At 45.4% G+C, this 25787-nt stretch overlaps 1 protein-coding gene across 8 annotated transcripts in view; it reads right to left on the bottom strand.

The window, feature by feature from the left end:
• The window catches only part of HACL1 (2-hydroxyacyl-CoA lyase 1), a 42784-nt gene extending 17198 nt beyond the window's left edge, over positions 1–25586 (bottom strand). Inside the window, exons 1-9 of one of the 8 annotated variants that reach the window (XM_074984536.1) lie at positions 25369–25411; positions 17358–17462; positions 14277–14343; positions 12795–12835; positions 11905–11985; positions 7950–8022; positions 7388–7465; positions 5887–5981; positions 4748–4860 (exon numbers count right to left, since the gene is read on the bottom strand). In XM_074984536.1, coding sequence (XP_074840637.1) covers positions 4748–4860; positions 5887–5981; positions 7388–7465; positions 7950–8022; positions 11905–11985; positions 12795–12835; positions 14277–14343; positions 17358–17368 — 559 coding nt within the window. In that variant the 5' untranslated portion in view covers positions 17369–17462; positions 25369–25411. Of the gene's footprint in view, positions 1–4747; positions 4861–5886; positions 5982–7387; positions 7466–7949; positions 8023–11904; positions 11986–12794; positions 12836–14276; positions 14344–17357; positions 17463–25368 lie in introns of those variants that run through there. The other 7 variants (XM_074984534.1, XM_074984535.1, XM_074984532.1 and 4 more) reach the window with 7 other exon arrangements.
• Between the last annotated feature and the right edge of the window lie 201 nt (positions 25587–25787).

The raw sequence follows: 25787 nt of genomic DNA, 5'->3' as shown, positions 1-25787 counted from the left end.
AGGAAGACAACAGGTGATCCATATCCTGTAGGTCATTCTGAGCTTCTGGGTAACAGTGGCTGGAGCACCAACCCTGCCCCCCAATAAAGAAATAATTGAAAAGTATATATGATTTGAAGGTCAAGCACTGGAAAGTTAGGAAATGCCAGAAGTAATATTGCCTATAAAAACTTAATTCAGCCCTCTTGTACGTATGCATTATGATAAAATAGTTAACTATATATAGCAGACCGCTGACTTCTGTGGTAGTTGCATTCTCCAGCCCTGGTCAGTTTCCTGGCTCCCACGACTGGCCAGTGCTGGTCAGTTTCCTCACTCCTACCAGTGGCAGGGAGCAGGGAACCAGGCTGCCACCTGGTTCCTGGCTCCCTGACACTCTGGAAGCCAGGCACGACTGCCCTCCCAGCTTCCACCAGCTGGGAGAAGCTGCTTCTAGGCAGACAGCTGCAGTGGCATGGCTTCTCCCAGCTGGAGGAATCTGGGGAGAAGCCATGCTGCTGTGGCTGCCTGCTCACCTTCCCCCATCTGGGGAAGTTGGTGGGGGGCAGACAGCCACAGAGTGGCTTCGAGTTAAGCGCAACTCAAACTCGTGCATTTCGGGGGTTTACTATAATCATATACTATTTTTTCCACCACACCCATCTCATTCAGTGTACAGAATTCATCACACTCACTTTATAAGCAAATACACACTATTTTATTTTCTCATCACCTTTCAATGTGTGGCTCTAGTCATTATTCACTGCATGTTATTTAAACCAGGCTCTGAAAACAGATTACTTTCCCAACGAGTTTTTTTATGGAACTTGTTACTATAGTAGCCAAGTGCTTCACAAACACCAGTTTATTTTCACAGTGAGATGGAAAGGTTTTATTCTCATTTTAAAGACATGTATCTAAGATCATCCTGTTCAACACTGCTACTGACTAGTACTGCAGCATACAATGGAGAACATACCAAGAGGCATTAAAAGGACACCCTTCTTATCCCTTGAAGACTTGGACTTAACAGATGATCTTGCTCTCCTATCACTTACCCATATACAAGAAAAAAAACTCAATTTAATGCCTTCAGCCAACAAATTGGACCAAAAATCAACTGCAGTAAGACAGATATCATGATCTTCTATATTACTTCACCATCACTACTATGGACAGAGGATTATGTTCTCACTAATATAGAAATGTTCAAATACTTGCATAGCACCATCAGCCAGGATGGTGGAACAACTCAGGACATGCAGAACAAAATCAGTAAAGCCAGGAACACCTTCAGGAGCTTAAATGCAGCCTGGAAATCATCAAAATACAACACTAAAACAAACTCAAGATCTACCAAAGCTGCTCACTTTCAGCATTACCTTTGAACGCAGACTGCTGGGGAATGAGAATCCATGACATTTCCAAACTATCTTCATTCCACACAACTGGCCTCAAAATAATCCTCCTTATCTTTTGGTTCTGGACAATCTCAAACCAAGATCTATTCACACAGTGCAACAAAGCGGCCATGAGCTCTATCATTGTCAGGAGGCACTGGAGATGGATTGGCCCTGTGTTTGGATGGAAACTCATTCTATCACTAGAGGAGCAGTAAGATGGACACCTGGAGGTAAGTGAAAACAACATGGTGAAGAGCTATCAAAGCTGATCTGCAAATTGGTTTCTCCAGCTCGGAAACCACTGAAAGACTTGCCAAAACCAGACAGCATGGAGGACCTCTGTCACTGCCCTAAATGTCAGTGGTGTAATGTGAACATGATGATCTGAAATCACAACAATTTAAGATCAATAGATTTAAAGTCCTTCCTGTGCACCGAATGAGTACAAAAAGTGTGAGACCATGAATTAAGTACTGCATCACATGCAGATACACGAGGGCCCTGAATTAAGGTTGTACAGGCAAATTTAATTCTGGCATTACTCTCAATTTTGCAACCTTAATAATGGCCTTTTAACATTGTTCTTCTGTGGATAACACAGTAACTTGTGTGTCATACCTTACAACAGTAGTCATCAACTGACAGATCATGGAAACTGATAGCTGATCTTGGTCTCAATCTAGGGTTGCTAACTATCCCAGTTTGGCAGGCGGTCTCCCAGAATTGGGCTTGATCTTCCAGAGGCTCCTGTAGTCAAATTAGGAGATCACCCACTTACAGTCTCATGGCACAGCACAGCTAAACCATGCTCCATGCCTGCCCTGACCTCACAATACTTCTGGAAGTGGCTGGTATGTCTCTACGAACCCTGAGGCGGGGGGAAGGGTTTCTCTGTCTACTATTCTTGCCTGCAGCAACCACTCCTAGGGCTCCCATTGTCCAGAAACTGGAAACTAAAGCCAATGGGAGCTGTGGGGGTGATGCCTTGACTGGGCAGCCAGCCCTGGTGGTGCAGCCAGCAACTGATTCCTCTCTGTCTACCTTGACTGGATGACTGGTGGCAGAGCAAATGCCAGTTAGCTGAGAGTGCCTGTTATCCAAATGCTGGCTTTTACATGGCATTTCCTATAAATGACAGCAATCCAGAGCACATCAGTTGGTGATTCCACAGTAGCAAGTTTTTGTCTAAAGGTCTTTCAGCAACTGCAGCAGGACTGGAATGTCTGTGTCAACTTTTCACTGCAGTTTGATGACTTTGTCAACATGACTGACACAGCTCAGTTAATTGTTTTTGTTCAAATGGTTTTTAGGACTCGACAAATAAACAGGGAAACATCTACAATGAATTCAGAAAGCACCTGCTGGAGAAAATCTTTCCAATTAAGAAACTAGTTTGGATCAGAAGGGATTGTGCACCAGCTTAGTGCAAATTCAAGTTTTGTTGTATTTTGGAGAAATGACCCAGATTTTCCTTCATTTGTGTATTACCACTGTATAATTCACCAGCGAACAATAGTAAGTGAAGTTATGGACTTCTCACACGTAACAAAAATTGCTGTCAGAACAGTAAACTTGATTCAAGCAAGAGCCCACCAGCACTACCTGTTTAAATCTTTACTTGATGAAGTGGATGTGGTTTACAGTGAGCTGCTCCTCCAGATAAATGTGAGGTCATTAAGCAGGGGGCAAGTCCTGCAAAGATGTTTGGATATAATGCCTGAAACCATTACTCTTCTAAAATCAAGGAAGGAAGTGTGCAATGAGCTGTGAGACAATGCATGACTGATAGACTTCATGTTCCTTCCTGACATAATGTCCAAATTGAACGAGCTGAACTTCTACTGATCAGTGTGGTGAATGTATTCAAATTGAAACTGGGTCTGCGGCCCTCCCATTTAAAGGATAAAATTCTGCAGTGCTTTCCAAGCCTAGAGAAAATACTTAATTTAAAAAAAAAAAGGCAGCAAAAGAAAAATGGTTCCACCCAGAAAAGTTCGGTGCACAGCTGACCAATTTAGCAGAGGAATTCTACAGGTAATTTCAAGAATTAGATGTGATGGAGTCAGTTGTCGTGTGTACCCCAAATCCATTTCTTCTAGCACACATTGGTGGGTTGGGTTGCAACAGTTCTTACAAGTGTTTGATGTACAAAGTAGTAGAACTGATATGGAGATAATTAACTTCAAAGTAACATTAAGGTGAAAGCCAGATCAAGGCACAGTGATTTTGTGGAACTCATAAACTGAGAAAAGTAACCTCTTCTATTGTCCTGTGGTTTAAATGTGAAAGCTTACTTTGGTTCTACCTATTTATGCGAGACGATGTTCTCATAAATGAAGATGGTGAAGTCCGAGTAACACACCCACCTCACAGATGCTCATGTGCAGGACTTCATCTAACTAGCTATTTCAAATCACAATCGGAATGTCAAAACACTGGCAGATAACGTGCAGTCACAAGTGTCACCCTGAGACTTGGAAAGTAGGGAAAATATGTATAATTATGTATATTAAGAACTTGATTTCAGATTTATATAAGTATAAACTGTTACTTCTACATTTTCTTTGAGGTAGACCTTGAGATGTGCTTAAATGCAAAAAGTGATCTTATTCTTAAAAGGGTCAGAGACAGGTGCTTTATGGGGGTGGGGGGACTTCCCAATAATTGAAGGATGGAAAAAAGAGCTCTAGACATTTAGCATACACACGTGGGAAGCACTGTAACTATTTTAGTAAGTGACTTTTGGATATCTCCTGGGTTTTAGCCACTGGCCATCTCCTAAACACTTATGAAGTGACATGACAACAGAAGTTCTCTGATTATTTAGTCATCCGCAAGATCTTGATTCCTAGAAAATAAGTCAAGTTTTAGAGGACTGAAGGGGACAGTGTGTAACACAGCAATGGCAGTAGCACATGCCTGGTTACAGAGTGGGCTCCGTGATCCAGCTCATCTAGTTTGGCGCACTCAGTGGGCACATATCAAATAATAAAGATCACTTCTGGTTTGGTGTTCTAATTCTCATGTTAGAATGCAAGAGTATTAAACAGGTATATGTCAGAGACAAAGTTGGAACAGGCTTTACACTTACAATAACATTTACCCATTTGTTTTCCATATAGATCCAGGGAACTGTACTGACTTACTCCAGATGAAACAAAATGAGGAAAATGTAGAGGAAGCATGTATGTGTACAAGATAGAGGAAAAATATTTCAATAGTAAAATATATTTTAGTTCCAAATGTAAGGATACTATTTTATAAATTGAAAAGAAAAAGATGCTTTAAATTTATGAAAAACATTGCTTTGGTCATTTTTCTTCCCAACATATGGTAAATTTCAAAGCTACATCAAATCATGTTACCTTTGCCAATGATTAGAAGAGGCTGGCTGGAATGTGCAAGGACAGATGCTGCTTCAGACACAGCAGAGGGTTCTGCTGTGCTGACAGGAGGTGACAAACAGCACTTAACATATCTGCAAGACAGAAAGTCCAGCACCTTCAAAGGAAATGCAATGCAAAGGAAGTAATTCTCAAAAGGTAAAAACAAGTGCTTGTGTAAAATAACAAGCGTTTGTAGGTCACAGTTTAACAGTTCATGGCAGTTGTCAGAACAGCAAATTTATTTCATACATAAAATTTCATTTTTTTTCATATTCAAACCAATTCATCTCAACAAAAAAGCAGTCAAATAGCACTTTAAAGACTAACTAAATAATTTATTAGGTGAGCTTTCATAGGACACACCCACTTCTTCAGACGAAAGCTCACCTAATAAATTATTTGGTAAGTCTTTAAAGTGCTACTTGACTGCTTTTTTGTTTTGATAGTATATAGACAAGCACGGCTTTCTCTCTGTTACAATTTATCTCAAGAGAATATGCCACACCATAGAGCAAGCAAAATATTGAGCATGGGGCAAAAATAAAAAGCTTAATTTTAATATCTCACTTCATATGTGCTATACACTGTGGCTGTTTCTACACATGCCATTTTCTCCAAAAGTGGCATGCTAATAAACAGCCCGAAATATGCTAATGAGGCGTGGATGCAAATTCCCCATGCCTCATTAGCATAAGGTCACATGATTTGGAGTCCAGAAGACACTCTTCTGGACTCCAAAACAGCATGTAGAAGCGCGACCCCCAGGGGGGCCTTCTGGAAGGAAGAGTTCCTTCTGGTGGCCCCTTCTTCCCAAAAATTTGAAATAATTTTCCCTGTGAAATAATAATCTACATGTATTTCTGTTAACACATACACAGAAATTTTAAATCAAAATATTTGCCCTGCCAAAGCCTCCACATTCTGAAACCTTCCTTTCCTGTACCTCATACATGGGCAGCTACCACCCTGCTATTACCCTCTTCTTCTCCTTAAAGCAATAAAACATCTGAAAATTCAAACAGATTTTTTTCTAAGCTTAACGACCAATGAATTAAAAGATCATGTAGGAAAAATGTCCTACCTAATAAAAATCACCCATGCAAGTAACTTGTACTCACTTGACAGAGCTCTTGTTTACCTGTTGATTTACAAAGTCTCCTGGCATATCAACATAACAGGCACCTGGACGGCCATAGATACTGAATCTCACTGCCTAGATTTATTGATAGAAGAGAACAGAACAATTTCAATCACTGCATAAGGGTATTTTTTTAAATTATATCTAAAACAAATCAGAGTGTAATGAAGAAAATGAGCTGTTTTATTCTCTATGCACCTGCAGGAAAAAGCCTCCTGAGTACAATTTACGATGGGCTGTTTTAACCTAACATCTTATGTTTTGTTATCTTTTAAAATACCACCCATTCCCCCTCATTTAAGTCAGCTGAAGTGAGACAATGGACAGAAGGTATTGGATTGTAAATGCTTTGCCTCACCTACACTCAGACATCAAAGTTATCACCTGTTAACACATGCAGTTGTTCATTTTGGTGGAGCTACTATTCTGAGTTAAGTGACCTGTTATTCCAGAATAACAGGCTCTGCAGTCTGGATGCAAGTGGTTTTCCTCAAATGAAAAACAATTAAACAAAAAACAACCCAGTGTAAACAAGCCCTAAGTCAAAATCTCCCGCTGAATTTTTCTTTAAAGTAGCATGATCCTTGAAGCCTCCATCTTCTACTACTTAGGGCATCAGTGCTCCTCTTCCATCTAGATTCTACCAGGCTGAACTGGCACGTCTGGAAACAGTATTGCTTGCAATAGGGTTTAAGTTGATGTGACTACTGTGGTGCTGTAGCAGTGTCATTAGACTTTTCAAACCCACTCCTGGAAAGCTAAGATAAAGCTGTGTCTGTGAAAATCCCAAAACTCTTAATAGGAGCATTTAGCAACACTCTTTCACAGCCAAAACTGAAGAGTTCAAGCAGCACATTCTGCATTCCTAACTCCTGCACCTGTCACACAGAATGGCTTGTTTAAGGCATTATCCAACTCCTCCCAAAGTCAACCAAAACATTCTTGTGGACTTCACTGAGAGTCAGCATGAGTTTATATGCAGTTTGTTACACTGTTCCAGCTACGTCTGCACTAGCCCCTTCCTTTTGGAAGGGGCATTGTAATGAGCAAGTTGGAAAGATGCTAATGAGGCATTAGGTTTTAGGAAGAAGGGGCTTTTGAAGTCTGGGGTGTCTTTTTGAAAGGCCCCGGCCTACCCAGGCAGAGTGTGATTTGAAATCTCCACTTTCGAATTGTGCTCGGCTGTTGTTATGCTAATGAAGCACTGCATATTCATGACAGCGTCTTACTAGCATATTCCTGGAATCACTTAATTAGCATATTCCCAACTTTCTCATTACCATGCCCCCTTTGAAAGGAAGGGGCTAGTGTAGATGTAGCCTCCATGACCTGACATATGAGAAAGATCTCCCATGTGTTTATAGTGACTTGACTAATCAACAAGCCCTCAGTAATTTTGCAGGATTAGGCAATTAAATAACAACTAGTTCCAAAACTTAAGGAATTAAAGAGAAGTTGCCTTAATGCTAACTGTTTTGTACCTTTTCAATAACAGCAGGAATAGCTTCTAGGCTGCTGGGCCTGGCAGAAAATTTGCTGTATAGCCTACAAGCTTCAACCTGTAAAAGAAAGGAAAAAAAAAAAAGGAAACATTACAAGAATTGCATACTTTTGTTTCTTTAGAAAAAAGAGTCATGATGATTAATTCACATTTATTGTTTACAAAACAAATTCTACAAAATATCAATGCTTACAATAGCTTGCAATGAAATATGCCACAAAGAGGTACTTAACATGACAAACTCTACCTTTTTATCATACAGAGAATATCTCTTATGAAAACAAATTACTTTAGTCACCACAACTGATTCAGTGAAGTATTTTACCCATTTTCATCTTACTGTAGTATGAGTGGGTGTTCTACATGCTGTGATAAAAAACAAATTGCCTTCCAGAAAGCAAAAAGTTACAAAGTCACATATAAATCCAGAAAGGCAGATCCCCAGCTGACTTCAACGGAGCGATGGTAATTTATGCTCTCTGAGGATCTGCACCCATTTATATAACTTTCTGCATAAAGGCTTCAGGTAAATATCTATGTACCTGTGGGAATTCTTGGAAAGCTCCCTTTGTTTCCTGATTTCTGTCAGAAGACCCTCCAATAACAATCAAAGGCCTGAAACAAGCATAAAAAAACCACAGCCCACAGACAATGAAAACACATAAAAAATCTGATTCTTAAACTTCTGTTTGAGGGCCAAGCCTGCCTATTGCTTAATGCTTCTTACAGAGATGCTATGCACCTTTAGTTTCTACTGACCTCAGAAGGAGTAGAGGGTGATCAACATCCTACAGGATTAGATTCTAAACTTTCACGTGCCAAATAGTAAAATTTTTAGTAACCTTTAGGATCTTGTGATTACATTTCTTCCACAGTCCATAGTCATTAGAATAAGGACTTTCGGTAAATCTCTCTCTCAAAGGCTGTATCTACACTATGAGATAAAATCGATTTTAACTCAGTTAACCTGATCTTTCCCAGTGCCTGTCCCCACTGTAAATTCCATAAGCTTGATTTATGGACCACTAAAATCAACATATCGATAGCCCAAAATCAAAGTAACCCGACGGGTGTAGCTTTCTATTTGAATTTAAGGATCCAAACGAAGGGTAGTGAGGATGTGGCACGTTGTTAAATCAAATTCATTAGTCTCCACAGATGTGCTGTATATGCACCGCAATGCACCACAGTTCTCCGCTCTGGCCTCTTACATCTCCACTGCTCTTAATTGCACAGGCATTAGGCAACAGGACTGTTACAATTTGGCACCTGCAAGCCTGTGGCTGTAGGGTCATGAGAGGCTGAAAAATCTCTTTTTCTCTGCGAGCAGCACAGCTGTGGGGTCTGTGCTTGAGTATACCCTTGCTAGCTGCCTTTTTTTTTTTTGGCGCTGCATGGTGCCAGACACTGATCCCCCTTACCACGTGTCAGCTAGGCTGTTGGTGATGGTTGCGCTTGTCTGGTAATATGAGAAACTTCTTTTCAGCCCAGGCAGATTGTGCACAGTGAGGGTCATGACTTTTGGGTGCTGGCTGTAGCTGGGGCTCTTTTAGCCACCCAGGCGACGTCTCCCCTGGCGGTCACAATTTTCAGAGGCTGGCTGCAGACAGGGTTCTTTCAGCCAACTGGGGGACATCTCCCTTGGCGGTCACGATTTCTGGGGGCTGGCTGTAGCTGGGGCTCTTTTAGCCACCTGGGGGGGAAGTCTCCCTCAGAGGTCACAATTTTGGGGGGCTGGATGTAGACAGGGCTCTTTTAGCTGCCTGGGGGACGTCTCCCTTGGTGGTCATAATTTTTGGGGGCTGGCTGTAGGTTGGGGGTCTTTTAGCCACTCAGGAGACATCTCCCTAAGCAGTCACAATTTTCACAGGCTGGGTGTAGCCGGGTCTCTTTTAGCTGCTCGGGGGACGTCTGCTTCAGCGGTCATGATTTTGAGGGGCTGGCTGTAGCTGGGGCTCTTTTAGCCAACCAGGGGGACATCTCCCTCAGTGATCATGATTGTGAGGGCCTGGCTGTAGCCAGGAGTCTTGTAGCTTCCCTGAACCATACACGTCTCAATGAAGGCAATGTATTAGCTATACAATTACCACAGTTGTCGAAGTAAGGCTTGCAGCAGGGAATATTCATGTCCTAAAGGTCTTCTTTTCCATGTGCTAACCAAGCTGTAGTCTGGGGTCTTTTAGCCTGATGATTCATTCGAGTTTCAGTGTAACAACTGTGTCTACTTGGGCATAAGGATCTTTTTTTGCAGGCCGCCTAAATCCAGCTCTGAGCCTGAGAGAGGCACTCCGTGGGTGGTCGTGATTGGCATGGCTGTCAACTGGGCACCATCTTTTACGAGCCACGTCCCATTACTGATGTTACCCTGAAACTCAAGTGAATCAACTATGTCTACTTGGGCATAAGGGTCTTCTTTCTCAGGCAGCCTAAATATAGCTCTAAGCCTGAGAGACGCACTTTGTGGGTGGTCATGATTTGCATGGCTGTCAACTGGGTACTGTCTTTTAGCCGCCATGGCCCATTATGGATGATTCATTTGAGTTTCAGTGTCACAACCGTGTCTACTTAAACACACTTAACATGGCAGGGGAAAGAAGGGAATGAAATATGGGACGATGATGCCATATACCCACATCTACTTGTGTGGCTGGAATGTAACGGGGCTCAGAGAACTGTGGGATAGCTTCCCACAATACACTGCAGAAGCACTTGATTTAAGCTACTTGTGTGTGGAAGCAGTAAGTCGATTTTGTGGGGAGCATGTGGGATGGTAAAGATGCTCAAAATCAAATGGCTAAAACCCAGTATTAAGAAATCCATTTTAATAAAATCAATTTTATCTCGTACCGTAGACGCTGCCAAAGAGTGGTTAAAAGATCTGCAGACATGGAATTTAAAGCCCTCTCTTGCATTGCAGATAAGTCTTGCATGCAGCAACAAACAATTGGCCATACATTTCTAGTGATGGCTATGTTTCTACTACATCAGATTTTACAATGCATTTTAACCTGGCCACAGATGCATGTTATTAATTTAGTTCTATATATAGTGAATAAGAAACAGAGTGGGCATACAAGGTAATGTTCATATGGAACATAAAATATATCTTTATTTCTTACAAGACATTCTAATAACCAGTGCTGTAACTATAAATGCCTTCCTCCCATGATGAGCAGAGTATGCACAATGGGGAGCCTCACTAGGGATCCCTGTCAGCAGCCCTGCAGCTGCAGGGAGCCGAGCTTGGGTGGGGAGCCCCTGAGGCAGCCTGGGAGCAGGGAGCTGGTGGTGACCAGGAGGGGCACCCTAACTTCCCCCAGACGAGTCTGGAGGCCTGACTTCCCCGGCCCAGCATGTATCTTCATTTGGGACTACTCAGCTCCTCAGAGTGCTGGACCACAGAAATACAGTCTGTAGTTTAATCTTCTAAGTGTAATGAGCAATAATACAATCTTTCATGACAGCTACACCATAACATTACTTGCACTCAAAATGGTCCTGAGAGAAAAAGCAGAGATCATTGTACATAATTTTTAATAATGGATTACATATATTTTTCTGTACAGAGGAAATGAAAGATTTTCCCTCTTATACATGTAGTTTATAAGAGCTTCTTAAATGTCTACTTTAATTGAGCTTGCACAGCTATTCGTAACAGGGTAACAGATTCTCAGAGGGTACTTCTACATTGCATAGGAACAACAACTCCACAGCAACAAGTCTCAGAGCCTACGTCAACTGTCTAGGGCATGCATCATAGGGCTAAAGATAGATAACAGTGTAGGTGTTCTCATTTCAGCTACAGCCTCGGGTCTCAAACTCAGAGGTGGGTGGTTCTCAGAGCTTCTTCTTCAGTCTGAGTGACAAGTACCACACTGCTATTTTTTAGCTCCTTAGTGAATGCCCAAATTCGTTGACCCATGTCCCAGGCTTGTTGCTGTGGTTTTGTTTTGTTTTTTGTTTGGTTTTGTCAGAGTAGATGTTCCCCTAGTGAAATCCTGGCTCACTGAAGTCAATGGGAGTTCAGAGGAGCAAGGATTTCATCCTCAGACCCTATGCTCGGTTGGGCACTTGTTTATTATATTGGCCAATCTGAAAATAACCCAAAGACATCTGTAAGCTTCTTTTCTGATTCCTAGCTGCTTCTACCCACTGCATCCATCAAGAGAATACCAGAAAACTGGATATCCCCTTGATTTTTACATGTATGCAGGTGCAATATGCAGAAAATAACTGGATTTTACAGAACATACGATGTAGCAAGGCGGGAGAATTTCATCTCTGAGAATGAGAAAAATTAAATTAGATCAGTAGGACTTAACAAAAATGAATTCAATTCTCATTTCCTTTGACAGAAACATTTTATTAAATATTGAAAAATTAGAAATATCTGGGAAACCTGCAATGAAGAGATGAAAACCAAAAAATCTGAATATGTGTTTGGATAATCATTGTGCTGCTTCTTAGAATTTTTAAGAGGACATGCAATTACATTACCAGCAATTCATGTTTGCATTTGCCATCCCACCCAGAGCGTGTAGGAGACCTGGACCGGAAACTACAAGACATGCTCCTGGTCTACAGACAAAATAGATGAGAAAGAAAATGAAAAATACAGATTGACTGCGGCACAAACAAGAATTAGCAAAATGTTCAACTTCAAATATATTATACTTTTAGAGAATGACAGTCAAAGTGCCTCTTAGGGATGATATGTTTGGAGGCAAAAATGCAGTTAGAAATCTTGGGCTATGTCTACACTAGAAATGCTGCAGCTGTAGTGCAGACATTACAGCAACAGGAGTTGTGTCACAATAATGAATTTCCTCTTTGAGAGCTGGTACCTAGGAAGAATTCTTACATTGATCTAGAACTCTCTGTACTGGGACTTAGGTCAGATTACTTACATCTCCCATGTGGCATATCTGGGTTAACCTAACATTTTAGCCTAGGCCAGCCCTAGGATTCAACTTTAACCATATCCTCTTTATTAAGAAAACAAAAAGCACACACTTGGCATGAAAGCAGTTTTCTTCAGCTTTGCAAATTGTACAGACTGCACTTGTAGCTAGCCCATGACGACATAACCCATACCCTCATAGTCACAAAGCTCCATTACTGTACCTGCCTTTTATCTGCTCTGTCACTGGCAGCCTATTATTTGGAAGGCAGTGGGAAGTTTTCTCCCAGGCTTGAGCTATGATGATCATATGTACGATGATCACAGAGGGTTTCCCACATGGGTTGCCACTGGAGGACTGATTTAAATTGACAAAGCTTTACCTCCTTAATTTGCTTTATATTATGTATTGTTTCTAAAAATGGAACAGAAAATGCCCTAGCTAAAACAAATCCTGTGTCTTACATAAAAGAAATATCTAGCTTACCTTCCTGTCAGGTACCCAACAGCAGAGGCAGCATAACAAGCCTATTGAAGAGAACACAAGATTGCTTACGCTTACCCCCATTTCAGCCTCTACATATCAAAACTTAAATTAAATATTATCTTAAACATAGAATTGTTTTGATTAATGGATCTTACACTAATGATGCAATGTCATATAACCTTTCCTTCCAAAGGGACATAAGTATGGATGCACAGGATTAAACATGACATTCTCAAGGCTCTGCAAATGCCCTTAAACAAGGGGTCTCTAGCCAAAGGCTAAATGGCCACACATGACCTTTTCTGGCAAGACAAAAAACAAGCATTCCCCTTTTCCCTCCAGACTTTTCTTCCTCATACTTGTCTGTGTTAAGGAGATTGCTGATATATACATTTTTCATGTTCTCCCTTGCTACTGCATCAGAATATCACAGATTCTATAGATGCAAGATGGGTTTTACAACAGGAGACTTACTGTGCTTTGGTCATTAAAATGAGCACTTTTGCTTAAAGGTTTAATTATCTAAAAACACTGAAAAACAAGTCATCCCAACTGAGGCTAAGTGGTTGGAAGTGAGGGACATAAACAGGAACGGCCAGTAACAGGAGGGTGTAAGTCATACCATCTAGATATCCTTAGCTTCGGTGAGCCAAATTCAGAAATTATGTGTAAGGAGATTTAAATTACATTGGTAAGCAGCTGCAAATCCAAGAGACTGTAAATTACACAGAGATGGACAGAAGGTGTTGGTTACCCCAGTTAGACTGACTGATGAATTCGGCCAACTCTTTTGTGCACAGCAGTGCTTCCTGGGACAATGAGTCCAGAAAATCTGGAAACTACCTTCTCTTCACCTTTACACTCTTTTTGATGCCTTTTGTATTTTTTAAGATGCTCTGCATTTTTAAATTAATAAAACAATATCCAAATAACTATGATTATATAGAAAAATTGATCTGTTAATATAGAGTAATGGTATTTTTACAAAGCATGATTTTATACCAGGGGCCAAACTGTGTCTCATGAGCCATATGTGGCATCAGTACAGTTAAAATGCAACTCTCAGAGTCCCTCACCACCTCTCCTCCCATTCTCCACCTGCCAGACTTTTTGGGGGAAGCTTGGAACATCTGCCATTTAGCAGGATGGGGAGGCAGGGCTTCTGATCTCAGGGCTTCATCCCTGCAGAGCACACGTGCTGGGGTTCAAGGGTTCAACAGGAGGGGGGTTAAAGACTTGAGCCCTGGCAGGAGTGCCCTTCTCTCAGACTTCTGAAAATTGTTGTATGCAGGTCAGAGGTCAGTTTGGCCACCCTTATTTTATACTATTTTTGTAGTTATGGTAATCAAATATGGGCAAAGATCACATGGATTGCAGTAGTTGCAAAGAAACAATGTAGAAAACACTAGCTGAATAACTAAGAAATGTGTCTAGTTAATAACATACCATATGTGAATCACAAAAGTGAGTACATATTCTTACCGTCTCCCACACTTGTAGCGGTCTCAAGAGTTTCTGTTCTGTGTTTATTTTTCTTAAAGGCCCAGTGCTTTAGGATTGCAAGAAAAATCTCAGTATTTTTGTATATTTAAATCAGTTATTTAAGCATAGTTCAAGCCCTCATGCTCAGGGAGAAAATTTTGAAGACAAAAAGCATTCCCTAAAGTCTCAAAAACCAGAAGGCAAATAAAAAGAATCCAAACTAGAGATGTAAAATCCTGTTTAATTGGCTAACCTGTTAAACAGTAGGTTTAACTGGATTGAACAATTAAAGGAGGGGTGGCAGCTGGAGTGTTCTTCCTAGACACTTCCCACCACCACCAAATGTGCCAGGAACTGGGGCTGCTCTGTCCCAGTTGGAGCATCCCAGCTCGCAACGCACTGGGGACCCAGGCTGCTCTGTCCCAGGTGAAGCTTCCCTGCTCATAACACTGCTATGGGTGGGGGCACTCCAGCATAGCCAGAGCAGCCCGGGTCCCCAGCACACCACAGGTGGAGGCACTCCTGCCCAGCCAAAGCAGTCCCTGTCTATGTCAGTCCCTCAGGGCTGGAGCAACCCCCTGCCCACCACGGGTGGATTGGTGGTGGGGAGGGCTGCTCCAGATCCTACCGTTCACCAGTTAACCATTGACATCCCTAATCCAATGTAGGGTTTTTTTATTTTCATGATATTAAGCCAAATCTCATGAGTTTAGATGCCTGCCTTTTGTTTTTTGAACACTTGGACAGTACTGGTGTGCATAGTTTGTCCTGAAATAGAATATGGGTATACAAAACCTGTCGTGGTTGTAAAGAATAAATACATACTCTATAATAGGCTATCGGATCAGACTTGTTCTAAAGGTCTTGGCTACTGTGAGCAGCCAATAAACTCTGTCAGAGTGAACTCTGTTCACTTCCTTCAACCCAGATCTGTTTAAAAACAAAGTATTATCATGGTATGAGAAATAAGTGCACACTCAAAAGTGACTTCCAAATAATTTTGCAACCTGCCATGTGTCTTTTCCAAACACAAGAACAATTACAGATGACATAGCAGAGCCAAGAGGTTCAGAGGAATGCTCACGCATGTATTTCAGTTTAAATGACACAATAAGAATACACTTTTAATAAATGGAGAAATTGGAGGACTAGAAAAGAAAACAATAAAACACCCCATGCTTTTAAGCCTACAGAGTAGCTGGTCATACCATAAACATCTGCACTTTACTGAGCTAGGGGTTGGGGGCATGCCCACCACTGACAGGGCCCTGGTGGAGAGAGAGGCCCGGGCTCCCATACCCCACCTCACTGACACCAAGGAATGGGGAGCACTGACCGACCAAGGTTGACTAGGCCGCTGGGTCTGCTACTACTGACTAGGTCTCTGGGCCTGACTGGGGGAAAAATAACTAGACCACCGAAGTCTGACTAGGCTGCTGAGGCCTAACTACTACTGACTCAGCTGCTGAGGCCTGACAAGGGGGTGTAAGTCCTCGGAAGAGGCTTGGGGCTAGAGGCCCCACCACACAGTGCTACCTCTATTAAGTACATGGAACAATCTGAACATCATTATAATGGCAAATGTAAACAATTTTAGTACAGACCAGGGCACTTTCTCTTTCACACAAAACAAACAAACAATAATACCAGTGACTGAACTCATGTTATATATTAATTTAAATATTAGAGATGAACAACATTTTTGCAACAAATATTAACTTTGCAGCAAAAATAAATTTTTTGAAAAACAGAACTATTCACAATATGCCAAATTCTGCAAATGGTTCCATCTTAAAAATTTTGAGGAGTAAAGGGACTTTGAAGCACCCTGGGAACTTCGAAGTACTGGCAGGTGAGTCGCGGCTAGACATGAGCTGGCACTTCGAAGTTGCCACCGCAGGGGAATTTGCTTAATGAAGTGCTGCATATGCATCGCAGCATTTCATTAATAAACTCCCAACACCCTACTTACCATCCTCCCTTCGAAGTAGGGAGCTAGTGTAGACAAGCCCCTAGAGCTTAGTTAAAAAAAGTTATCCTAATTAAATACCGTTCACATGTTGGCCTTAATATTTATTTAAGTGGCCTTTTTTTTTTTTCCTTCTTAAGATTCCAGCTTTAAAATCTAACTATCCTGGTCAAATCATAAAACTGACTCCCATTCATGCTACACTATTCAGTTGCAATAAGCAAACAGGAATTGCCCCTCAAACAGGATTATTTTGGTACACTCCATTCTCAGGGCTTGTGCAGGAGCTCACTGGAACAGAACAAATATCCTATCAATAGAGAAAGTAATGTGACTCACCACTCAGTTATTTTTTTTTACCCACACTGAAAACAAAGCTCAACTTAACACAGGATTAGATGTTCACCTACGGGCACCTCCACCAGAAAGGCACAGCAAAAGCTCAAAGAAGAGGAAATTCAAAATGACATACATAATTCATAACCAACATTTGAAAAATGGAGGAATTGATGGTAATGAATGAAATTAAGAAAAGGGTCATTCAGGCTAAATGTGAGACTGAACTGACAATGAAATATGTAAGATTTCAGAAAGGTCTTCCAAAGGAAGTGACTGAAATCATCCATTTAAAACTACGGAACACAAAACATAAGAAAACTCTCAAGACAGAACAACTGTGCATGTACATGAAGATGAAGGAGAGGTATGAATAAGTCTTTTCCATTTCTAATTCTACTGAGGGGGACTCTGAGCCACAAACTCCAGGAACATTCGCCGAATACCCAATTTTATTAAAACTCCCGGTAAAACAAAGGTCATTTATAATCCCTACCTTAGCTCTGATTAAAACTGCTACACGATTCAGGAACTTCAATGAGTGCCTCGGATTACAGTACTGCCGAATTCCTGAGTTCCAAGAGCAGGAAGCTAAGCTTCTGTGTACTGCACTCCTGTTGCATACTCTATAGCTAGTTCTTGATTGCTAAACCCATGGATTTTGAGTGTTCCAAGGACCCCTCAAAGGCATTTCTAGACCAGAGATTTAACTGTAAAACACATAGCTAACATGAAAATAAAACGAAGGATGACTAGTCCCCATGATATTTACTTACAGCTTGTTCATTTCTCATTCCTATATATTTGATTCCAATTGCTTGGGCTGCAATTGCAATTTCAGTCACTGGAATGCCAACAATACCAAATATATATTCAACGTTCTGAAATGAGAATTATTTAAAAACATGGAAATTATTTCCAAAATTGATTCACCATAATCAGATCTATAAAGTTGCTTCTGTGTAGTGTGCCTATCTTAAATCCAAATAACTTGCACATGCACATAAAAGCAAAGGAGAAGTTAAATTACAATCATATCACATCAAGATTGCAAGGAAAAGACTGGTCTCACTTACGAATACTGGTTGGTATGTGATATGTAATTATAACAGATCCTTATAACTTCGTTTTTGTTTTATTTTTGTTTTTTTCAGACCAACCTCTTAAAGGTGTCTTAAATATTTTCCTGTAAATAATTTACTTTTTTCCATTACCAAACTCTATTTTAATTGGAATGTCAATAGTCATTCAAACATAAGATTATTAACATGTTCTTGGCTACGTCTACACGTGCACGCTACATCGAAATAGCTTATTTCAATGTAGCGACATCGAAATAGGCTATTTCGATGAATAACGTCTACACGTCCTCCAGGGCTGGCAACGTCAACGTTCAACGTCGACGTTGGGCAGCACCACATCGAAACAGGCACTGCGAGGGAATGTCTATGTGCCAAAGTAGCACACATCGAAATAAGGGTGCCAGGAACAGCTGCAGACAGGGTCACAGGGTGGACTAGCGCTTCCGGGGCAACAGCTAGCCACTCCCTTAAAGGGCCCCTCCCAGACACACGCAGCCTGCACAGCACACGGTCTGCAGAGCCATAGGCAAGCACACCTCTAGCGATGCAGGCATGGACCCCCAGCAGCAGCAGCAGCAGCCGCCAGCGGTCCACCCAGCCGCCCCGTAGGAGCAGTGCTTGCCCTGCTCCATGCAATGCAGGAGGCAGCTGAACACATCCTTGCCACAGAGGAGGAGCTGCCCGCAGGGGAGGAGGACGCAACCCCCAACCCTGCAGCACCCCATGCCCCTCCCCCCTGCCTCATATGCCACCAGATGTGGAGCTACTCCACCAGCACCGACTGGTGGGAGCGGCTGGTGCTCGGAGAGTGGGACGACGACCGCTGGCTCCAGAACTTTCGCATGAGCTGGCAGACATTTCTGGAGCTATGCCAGTGGCTCACCCCCACACTGAGGCCCCAGGACACCGCCATGCGGCGTGCCCTCAGTATGGAGAAACAGGTCGGCATCGCTGTCTGGAAGCTGGCCACTCCAGACAGCTACCGATCCGTGGGCCAGCAGTTTGGCGTCGGCAAGGCCACCGTTGGGGCTCTCCTCATGGAGGTAAGAGGACCCATGGTGGGAGGGGGAGGCAGCCCTGGCAGGGGAGGGGGGCCCTGGCAGGGGAGGGCCACACACACCCTGCACACCCCTCATTGGTGCTCTCCCATGTGCTTCCCCTGCAGGTCATCCGCGCCATCAACGCCCTGCTCCTCCACAGGCTCGTGAGGCTTCGGAACCCGGATGCCGACATCGCGGGCTTTGCCACCCTGGGCTTCCCCAATTGCTTCGGGGCTCTGGATGGGACCCACATCCCCATCCGCGCCCCGGAGCACAGTGGAGGACGCTACTTAAACAGGAAGGGCTACCACTCAGTGGTCCTCCAGGCCTTGGTGGACAGCCAGGGCCGTTTCCTTGACATTTATGTGGGCTGGCCTGGCAGCACCCACGACGCCCGGGTATTCCGGAACTCAGGCCTGTGCCGCCAGCTGAAGGCAGGGACCTACATCCCCCAGCGGGAGATCCCTGTGGGGGACACCACCATGCCCCTCTGCGTCATCGCAGACATGGCATACCCCCTCCGGCCCTGGCTCATGCACCCTTACACGGGCCACCTGTCAGCCACCCAGGAGCGCTTCAACATGCTCCTGAACCACGCACGCCAGGTGGTGGAGCGTACATTTGGGCGCCTCAAAGGGCGCTGGAGGTGTCTCATCACCCGCCTCAATGCGGGCCCCACAAACATCCCCCAGACTGTAGGTGCGTGCAGCGCCCTACACAACCTCGTGGAGAGCAAGGGGGAGGCCTTCTTTCAGGGCTGGGCTGTGGAGGCTGGCAGGGCTGATGTGCAGCCACCCGCTGCCCCCAGTCGCCAGGTGGACCCCGAAGGGACCCGGGTCCGGGAGGCCCTGTGGGCCCAGTTCGACGAGGCCACGGGGTGAATGCTGGCAGGCCCCCCACTGCACCCCACCCATCCTCCACAACACTCCCTGCCCCTACGCCCACACCACAGAGCACCCAAGAGCACCCCCCCCCTTTTCTTGTAAATAAAAGCAGACATTTGTTCGTCAAATCAAATATCTGTAGAACTCTTATTATCATTATCAAGACTAACTATTTACAGGCAAAATCAAACATATATATATGTATTATAAATAAGGATAAGATGAAAGGGGAAGACAAGGAAGGGGAGAAGTATGTACATGGGGGGGCAAGGATCAGCATAGCAACAGGGGTCTAATATAAAAACTATTTGCAAAATAACATTAAACTGGGGGGAACATATGCAAAGGGGGGGGGCCACGTCCTGGGCCCCACACCCCAATGTCCAGTGCTGGGGGTGGGCAGCCGTGACCCACGCCTCGGCCTCAGCCCTGGCCGGGGCTGGCTGGGGGCCAGGCAGACCGGTAGATATGGCCGGCGGGTGTCAGCTGGCCCCAGGTGCCCCTCGGCGGAAGGGCTCTCGGTGGCGGTACAACGGCGGCCGGCACAGCCAGTGGCGCAGCGGGTGGAGCAGGCAGGGCGGGCGCAGCGGCAGCCGGCACGGCATGGGGGGCCAGGTAGTCAGCGATACGGTCGAAGGTCCGCATGAAGGCCCCCCCATGCCTCCTGGCACCAGGCCAGCGCCCGCTCCTGCAGCTGGAGGCGGCGCTCCTCCACCCGCAGCCGCTGCTCGGCAACCTCCAGCTGCCGACGGTGGATGGCCAGCAGCTGGGGGTCCGTCTCCGTCGGGTGGTGGTGCTGAGTCCGCCGTCTTCCCTGCCGTGGGGCTGGTTGGTCCTCCGCCGAGGGGCTGGCCTGGAGAGATGGCCCTGATGGGCTGTCCGGGACCACTGACACCTCACCAGCGCTCTCCGGTCCTTCCGATGGTGCAGCTGCGGAACACAGGAGGGGGGGAAGAAGAGTGGAGACAGCCGTTAGTGTGGGCCCCGAGCCGTGGCCCTTGTCCCCCCACCCCTCTGCTGCTGGTTCCCCATCCCCGGCCCTGGAGATGCTGCTGCTGCTGCTAATGGGTGTCCCACCCACTCCCCCCGGGGGACCCTAGAGGTTCCGCTCCCCCCAGCCCCGGGGATGGGGCATGGCACTGTCGTGCTGGGGGCGGGGGCAGGGGCTGATGCACTCTTCTGAGGGACTTGCCACTGCTGTCCTTGGGGCCATGGTCATCTGGGCATGTGGAGGGCCCTGGTCATATCTATTACCCCCGCCCCTCAACCCCAGGGTTGTGCACCGGGGGGGGTACATACCTGACGGTCCACTCCCATGGTCGGGGCACACCCGGTGGGCGGACGCCCGGCTGGAGCTCCGCGATGGGATGGCGATCTGCAGGCCGGCGTTGCTGGAGGAGGATGCCCCCTCCTCCTCCTCCTTCTCCGGTGTCCCGGCGGTGGGCTTCTGGGGGGGCCCCCGGGGTGCGGGACTTGCCTCCGGAGCGGACTCCGCCTCTGGGGCCTGCTGGGGCTCGTCAGCCGAGGTATCAAGCGTGGCCGGAGGGGAGGAGGTGTTCCGGGGACCCAGGATGTTCCTGAGCTCCCTGTAAAAGGGGCAAGTGACGGGGCAGCCCCAGATCAGCCGGCCGCATCCCGGGCCTGGGTATAACCCTGCCGCAGCTCCTTCACTTTACTCTGGACGTGATCCGGAGTGTAGGCAGGGTGACCCCGGGCAGCCAGGCCCTCGGCCAGCCGAGCGAACACATCTGCATTCCGCCTCTTGCTCTCCATTACCTGGAGCACCTCCTCCTCACTCCAGAGCCCCAGCAGGTCCTGAAGCTCGGCCTCCGTCCAGGAGGGGCCCCGCTGTCGCTTCCCTGCCTGGCTGCTGGGCTGGGAGCCCTGGCTCCCCTTGGGGAGGGTCCCCTGGGGGGAGGCCATCGCGGCGGATGGGGGTGTGTGGGCGCGGAGGAGCATGCAGACTAGCCGTGTGGCAATGCTGCTGCCTGCACGCTCTCTCAGCTTCCTGCACAGGAAGGCAGGGGGCGGGGAGCTTTAAGGGGCCGCTGCACGCAGCCACCATCGAGCTCAGGGGCTGGGCAGAGCGTCTCTCAACCCCTCAGCTGATGGCCACCATGGAGGACCCCGCTATTTCGATGTTGCGGGATGCGCAACGACTACACGTTCCCTACTTCGACATTGAACATCGAAGTAGGGCGCTATTCCCATCCCCTCATGGAGTTAGCGACTTCGACGTCTTGCCGCCTAACGTCGATGTTAACTTTGAAATAGCGCCCAACACGTGTAGCCGTGACGGCAGCTATTTCGAAGTTGGCGTCGCTACTTCGAAGTAGCCGGCACGTGTAGACGCGGCCCTTAAGAAATACAGAGATCTATTCTGAATAGAAGTATAACATTAAAATTTATGGGTGAAAAACATCACCCTGGGCAAACAGTAAATACACAGTCCAACCATTGCATGTCTGTATAATTAAGGAAGGGAGAACAATTTCAAGAGATACCAGACTTTATACCAAATGGATTATTTGTTTCCTTAGCAACACACAACACAGCTCTTCCATCCAACCCTAAAACTGGGTTGTTCTTGTGCCTGTTTGGTCTAAAATTTAAAATCACTGTTTAGTCTGGCACAGATTTTCCTATTATAGAACCGTATGAAGCTAAATATTGTGTTCTGGTTGGCAGACAAATTCTCTCTCAACTTTACTGGTAACACGCATTTATTAGGCACTTAACAAAAGCATCAAAGATTCCTCTGCCTAGGGACCGAGGCGAAGTGCTTGTTTCACAGTCAAACTAAAGCAAATGAAAGATTCATATCAAAATTAAAAACTGTAAATGAACTGAGAAGGGAGGCTAGGCATACTGAAGTGGTAAAGACTGAACTGACAGGGCAAAAGTAGTGGGGCTGAACTGATGGGGCAAGAGAGCAGCTGAATGTGAGATGGGGGTTAGAATTAATTGCTGGACAGGTGATGAGCCTTCGGCAGTGGCCAAAATCACCTCATCCAATGAATTAGCACACATGACTATCACTAACTGTTCAAAAACCAAAAGAAACAACACCCCTTCACACAATTCCTTTTTAAAAAACAAAAAGTGAATTCATTTTTTTACCTTTTGTAGCTAGCAATACTGGCATCTCGCTAGTCCAGGGGTGGCCAACCCATGGCTCCTGAGCCATATGCAGCTCTTTTAGCTATTAAATGTGATTCTTTCTTAGAGCCGCATGCCAGGAGTGCCATTTGCTACTCTGCACACATGCCCCACCGCTTGGTGGGAGAAGCATATGGCGGTGGCTGTGGTAGTGCCACTGAGTCAGACTGGGAGGGGTGTAGGGGGAGCTCTGAGTGCCTGGCTCAGGGGATGGGGGAGGGCATTGGGTAAGAGCAGGGAAGATGGGGGTGCCTGGCTCTGGGGGACAGCAAGGGCATTTAGAGCGGCACGAGGTCCTCTAGATAGATAAAAATAAAATATATAATATTTGGCTCTTCACACTCTATCTGTGGCTCTTCGTCCCTAACTAGTTGGCCACCCCTGCTCTAGTCCATCTTATTTGGGCTTCCCTGGTCACAGGATGTTGGGGAAGCATGATGTGTTTGCTGCAGTTAAGCAGGATATGTTCCCCAAGAGACTTAGTAAACTGATTACAAATTAACCAGAGATATGTTCCTTTCCTGGAACTATTTAATAATTAATGTAGTAAGGATGCCAGAGGGTAAATGTCACTAAATACTTTTAGACCAAATGCCCCAACTATGAGCTGATTCCAATCATGAGAGGATATGCAATTTGAAAGCTGTTATAAAATAACAGTATGTATGAGGTTGAGACTGCAGCTTAAACCAAGGCCTAATCGATACTATAGAGCTAGGTCGATGTAAATTGTCATGCGTCAACCTTGCTGAAGCTGCACTTTCATTTAAATCTGTCTCCTGCTAATGCACCTGCCTCACTACTTCCTCTTCAAGCAGTGTAGAGCCATGGGAGATGTAATTACATTGATGCAGCATCAGTATAAACACTGCATTCAGTTCTACTGCTACTGGCTTTTAGGAAGCATCCAGTGATGCCCCACACTAACAATACAACTGATACAAGTGCTCCTTGTGAGACTACATATCACTAACACAAGGAATCAAGTGTGTACATATACACACAACTTAATAGCAGAAATGGGTATATGCTGAAGTGAGTTATGGCAATAACATTTTGTACTGTAGGCGTGGTCCAAGAGACAGGGAATTGGAGGCGGATGATTCAAGAAAGGTGTACAACTGGCAGTAAAGATCTGTTTGCCTGACAGAGCATTTCCAAGTTAGATTAGCGTCCTGATATCCACAGGACAATAATGTGAGCTAATAAACTATACACACAGACTTTAAGGGAGGGTTTATGTCTCAAACAGGTTACAGGAAAGAGGCATGCCCCTAATTTACCGGTTATCAGTTTACCCTGTGTAAAGTATCCTGCTAACTGCAGGAAAGGCATCATAATTCTCTAACCTATTGGGAAGCCCAGTAGGGTTGCCAACCTGACAGGATTGGTGCCAATTCTGGAAGACTCCAGGCCAATCTCCTGGTGACTATTGAAAGCAATCCTGGAGATTTCAATAGGATATTTTATGAAAATGTCATGTTTGGGAAAAAGAATCTCCCAGAATAGTTGTAGTCACAGTTGACAAACCTAAAGCCCAAATGAGATGGAGCAGAGAAATGCCAGTACTGCCAGCTACAAGCAATCTAATTCACCTGTGAAAAGCCACACAAAACATGCCCAGATAGTCATGACACCAGACGAAACTGTTATAACCCCCGGGCAAGTTGCTCCTTGTTTTCTGTGCATTCATTACCCTCACTTTCCCAATCTGTATTTTCCTCCCACCCTTTGCCTGTTCTTGGACTATGAAGAGCTGGGATTGTCTGGTTGCACTGGCCCAGTGCACTGTGGCTCACTACAATGGTGCCACCACCACCTAACTCCTCTCCCTTGGCTGCCTTCATGGAACAGCTAGGCACAAGGTGAGGCTACGGAGACTGTCTGGTGACAGAGTGGTTGGGACTTGTGTTGCCACCTTTCAAGCTGCTCTCTGGCACCAGCCAACACTGGCTTGTGCTGCTTGAGGGCCTGTGTGATGGCACCACACCTGCCTCCCCCAGGATCAGACACTTAGAGCACGTGTAACCCCCTCCAGCCTCCGAGTGTGGCGTTTAAGCTGCAGGTGTAGGGGGGAAGGAGTGTTTTGTGGATGAGAGTCTTTCCCTTACTACAAAGCAGATGAACTATAATAATAAAATAATAATTAACAGTAATAAATGTAGTGTTATTTTTATTAATGTATCTTCCCCTTCTCTATGAAATTACTATAAATATATAAACATAAGGGAGTACAATTTTATATCATTGCTTCAGGCGCAAAATTAACTAGTTATGGCACCACCCCCCCCAAGTTTTTTAATTGCCTTGCAATCCCGTGAGGGGGCCATTTAGGGAAATGGGACAAACAGGTTTAAAAACAAAAACAAAACCAAACGGGATGGTGCTTGGCCCTGCCACGAGGGCAAGGGACTGGAAGTGATCACCTCCAGAGGTCCCTTCCAGTTCTATGAAATGCGTGTGTATCTCACCAAGTCTTCCTGACTTGTTCTACCCACATCCCCCCCGGCTTCCAGCACTGTGCGCGAACCTCTGAGCCACACGGTATGACCCTTCCCGCTCCCGTAGGAACTTATTTCCGGCTACTCTTGGGGGTCAAGGGTCAGACTGGAGCACTCTTACTTGTGTCTTTAGGGCCTCGGCGACGAGCCCGGCCCCGCTGACATATTCTTCCTCCGCAACAGCGGGGGTCGCCATAGACACTCACGCAAAGGCCGTCGATCGACGTTTACCGCGAGCCAGCCAGCCAGCGCTCTGCAGCGCGTGACCTCCCCTGCACGAGAGAGTATAGCTTTCAACCAATCAGTGAAAACCTTTTCTGTGATTGACACTTGCTGCACTCGCTCAGGAAAACGGTAAGAGCTGAGGGGTCTATGGCTGCCCCAGGAGGGTGCGCGAGGGAATCGCGATTGGATTGCTGATGTTTTGGAGCTGGCCAATCAGAGGCAGGGAAATTCTTGCTGTTAACTGCGAGGGAGGGTAAACGAAGGGGCCCTCCTCTGCCTTTGTCGCACGCGGAGCGGTGGGGAGCGCGCGTAAGA

This window comes from Carettochelys insculpta, chromosome 2 (assembly GCF_033958435.1).
Source record: "Carettochelys insculpta isolate YL-2023 chromosome 2, ASM3395843v1, whole genome shotgun sequence".
Lineage (NCBI taxonomy): Eukaryota > Metazoa > Chordata > Testudines > Carettochelyidae > Carettochelys > Carettochelys insculpta.
This window is presented reverse-complemented; position numbering and strand designations above follow the sequence as displayed.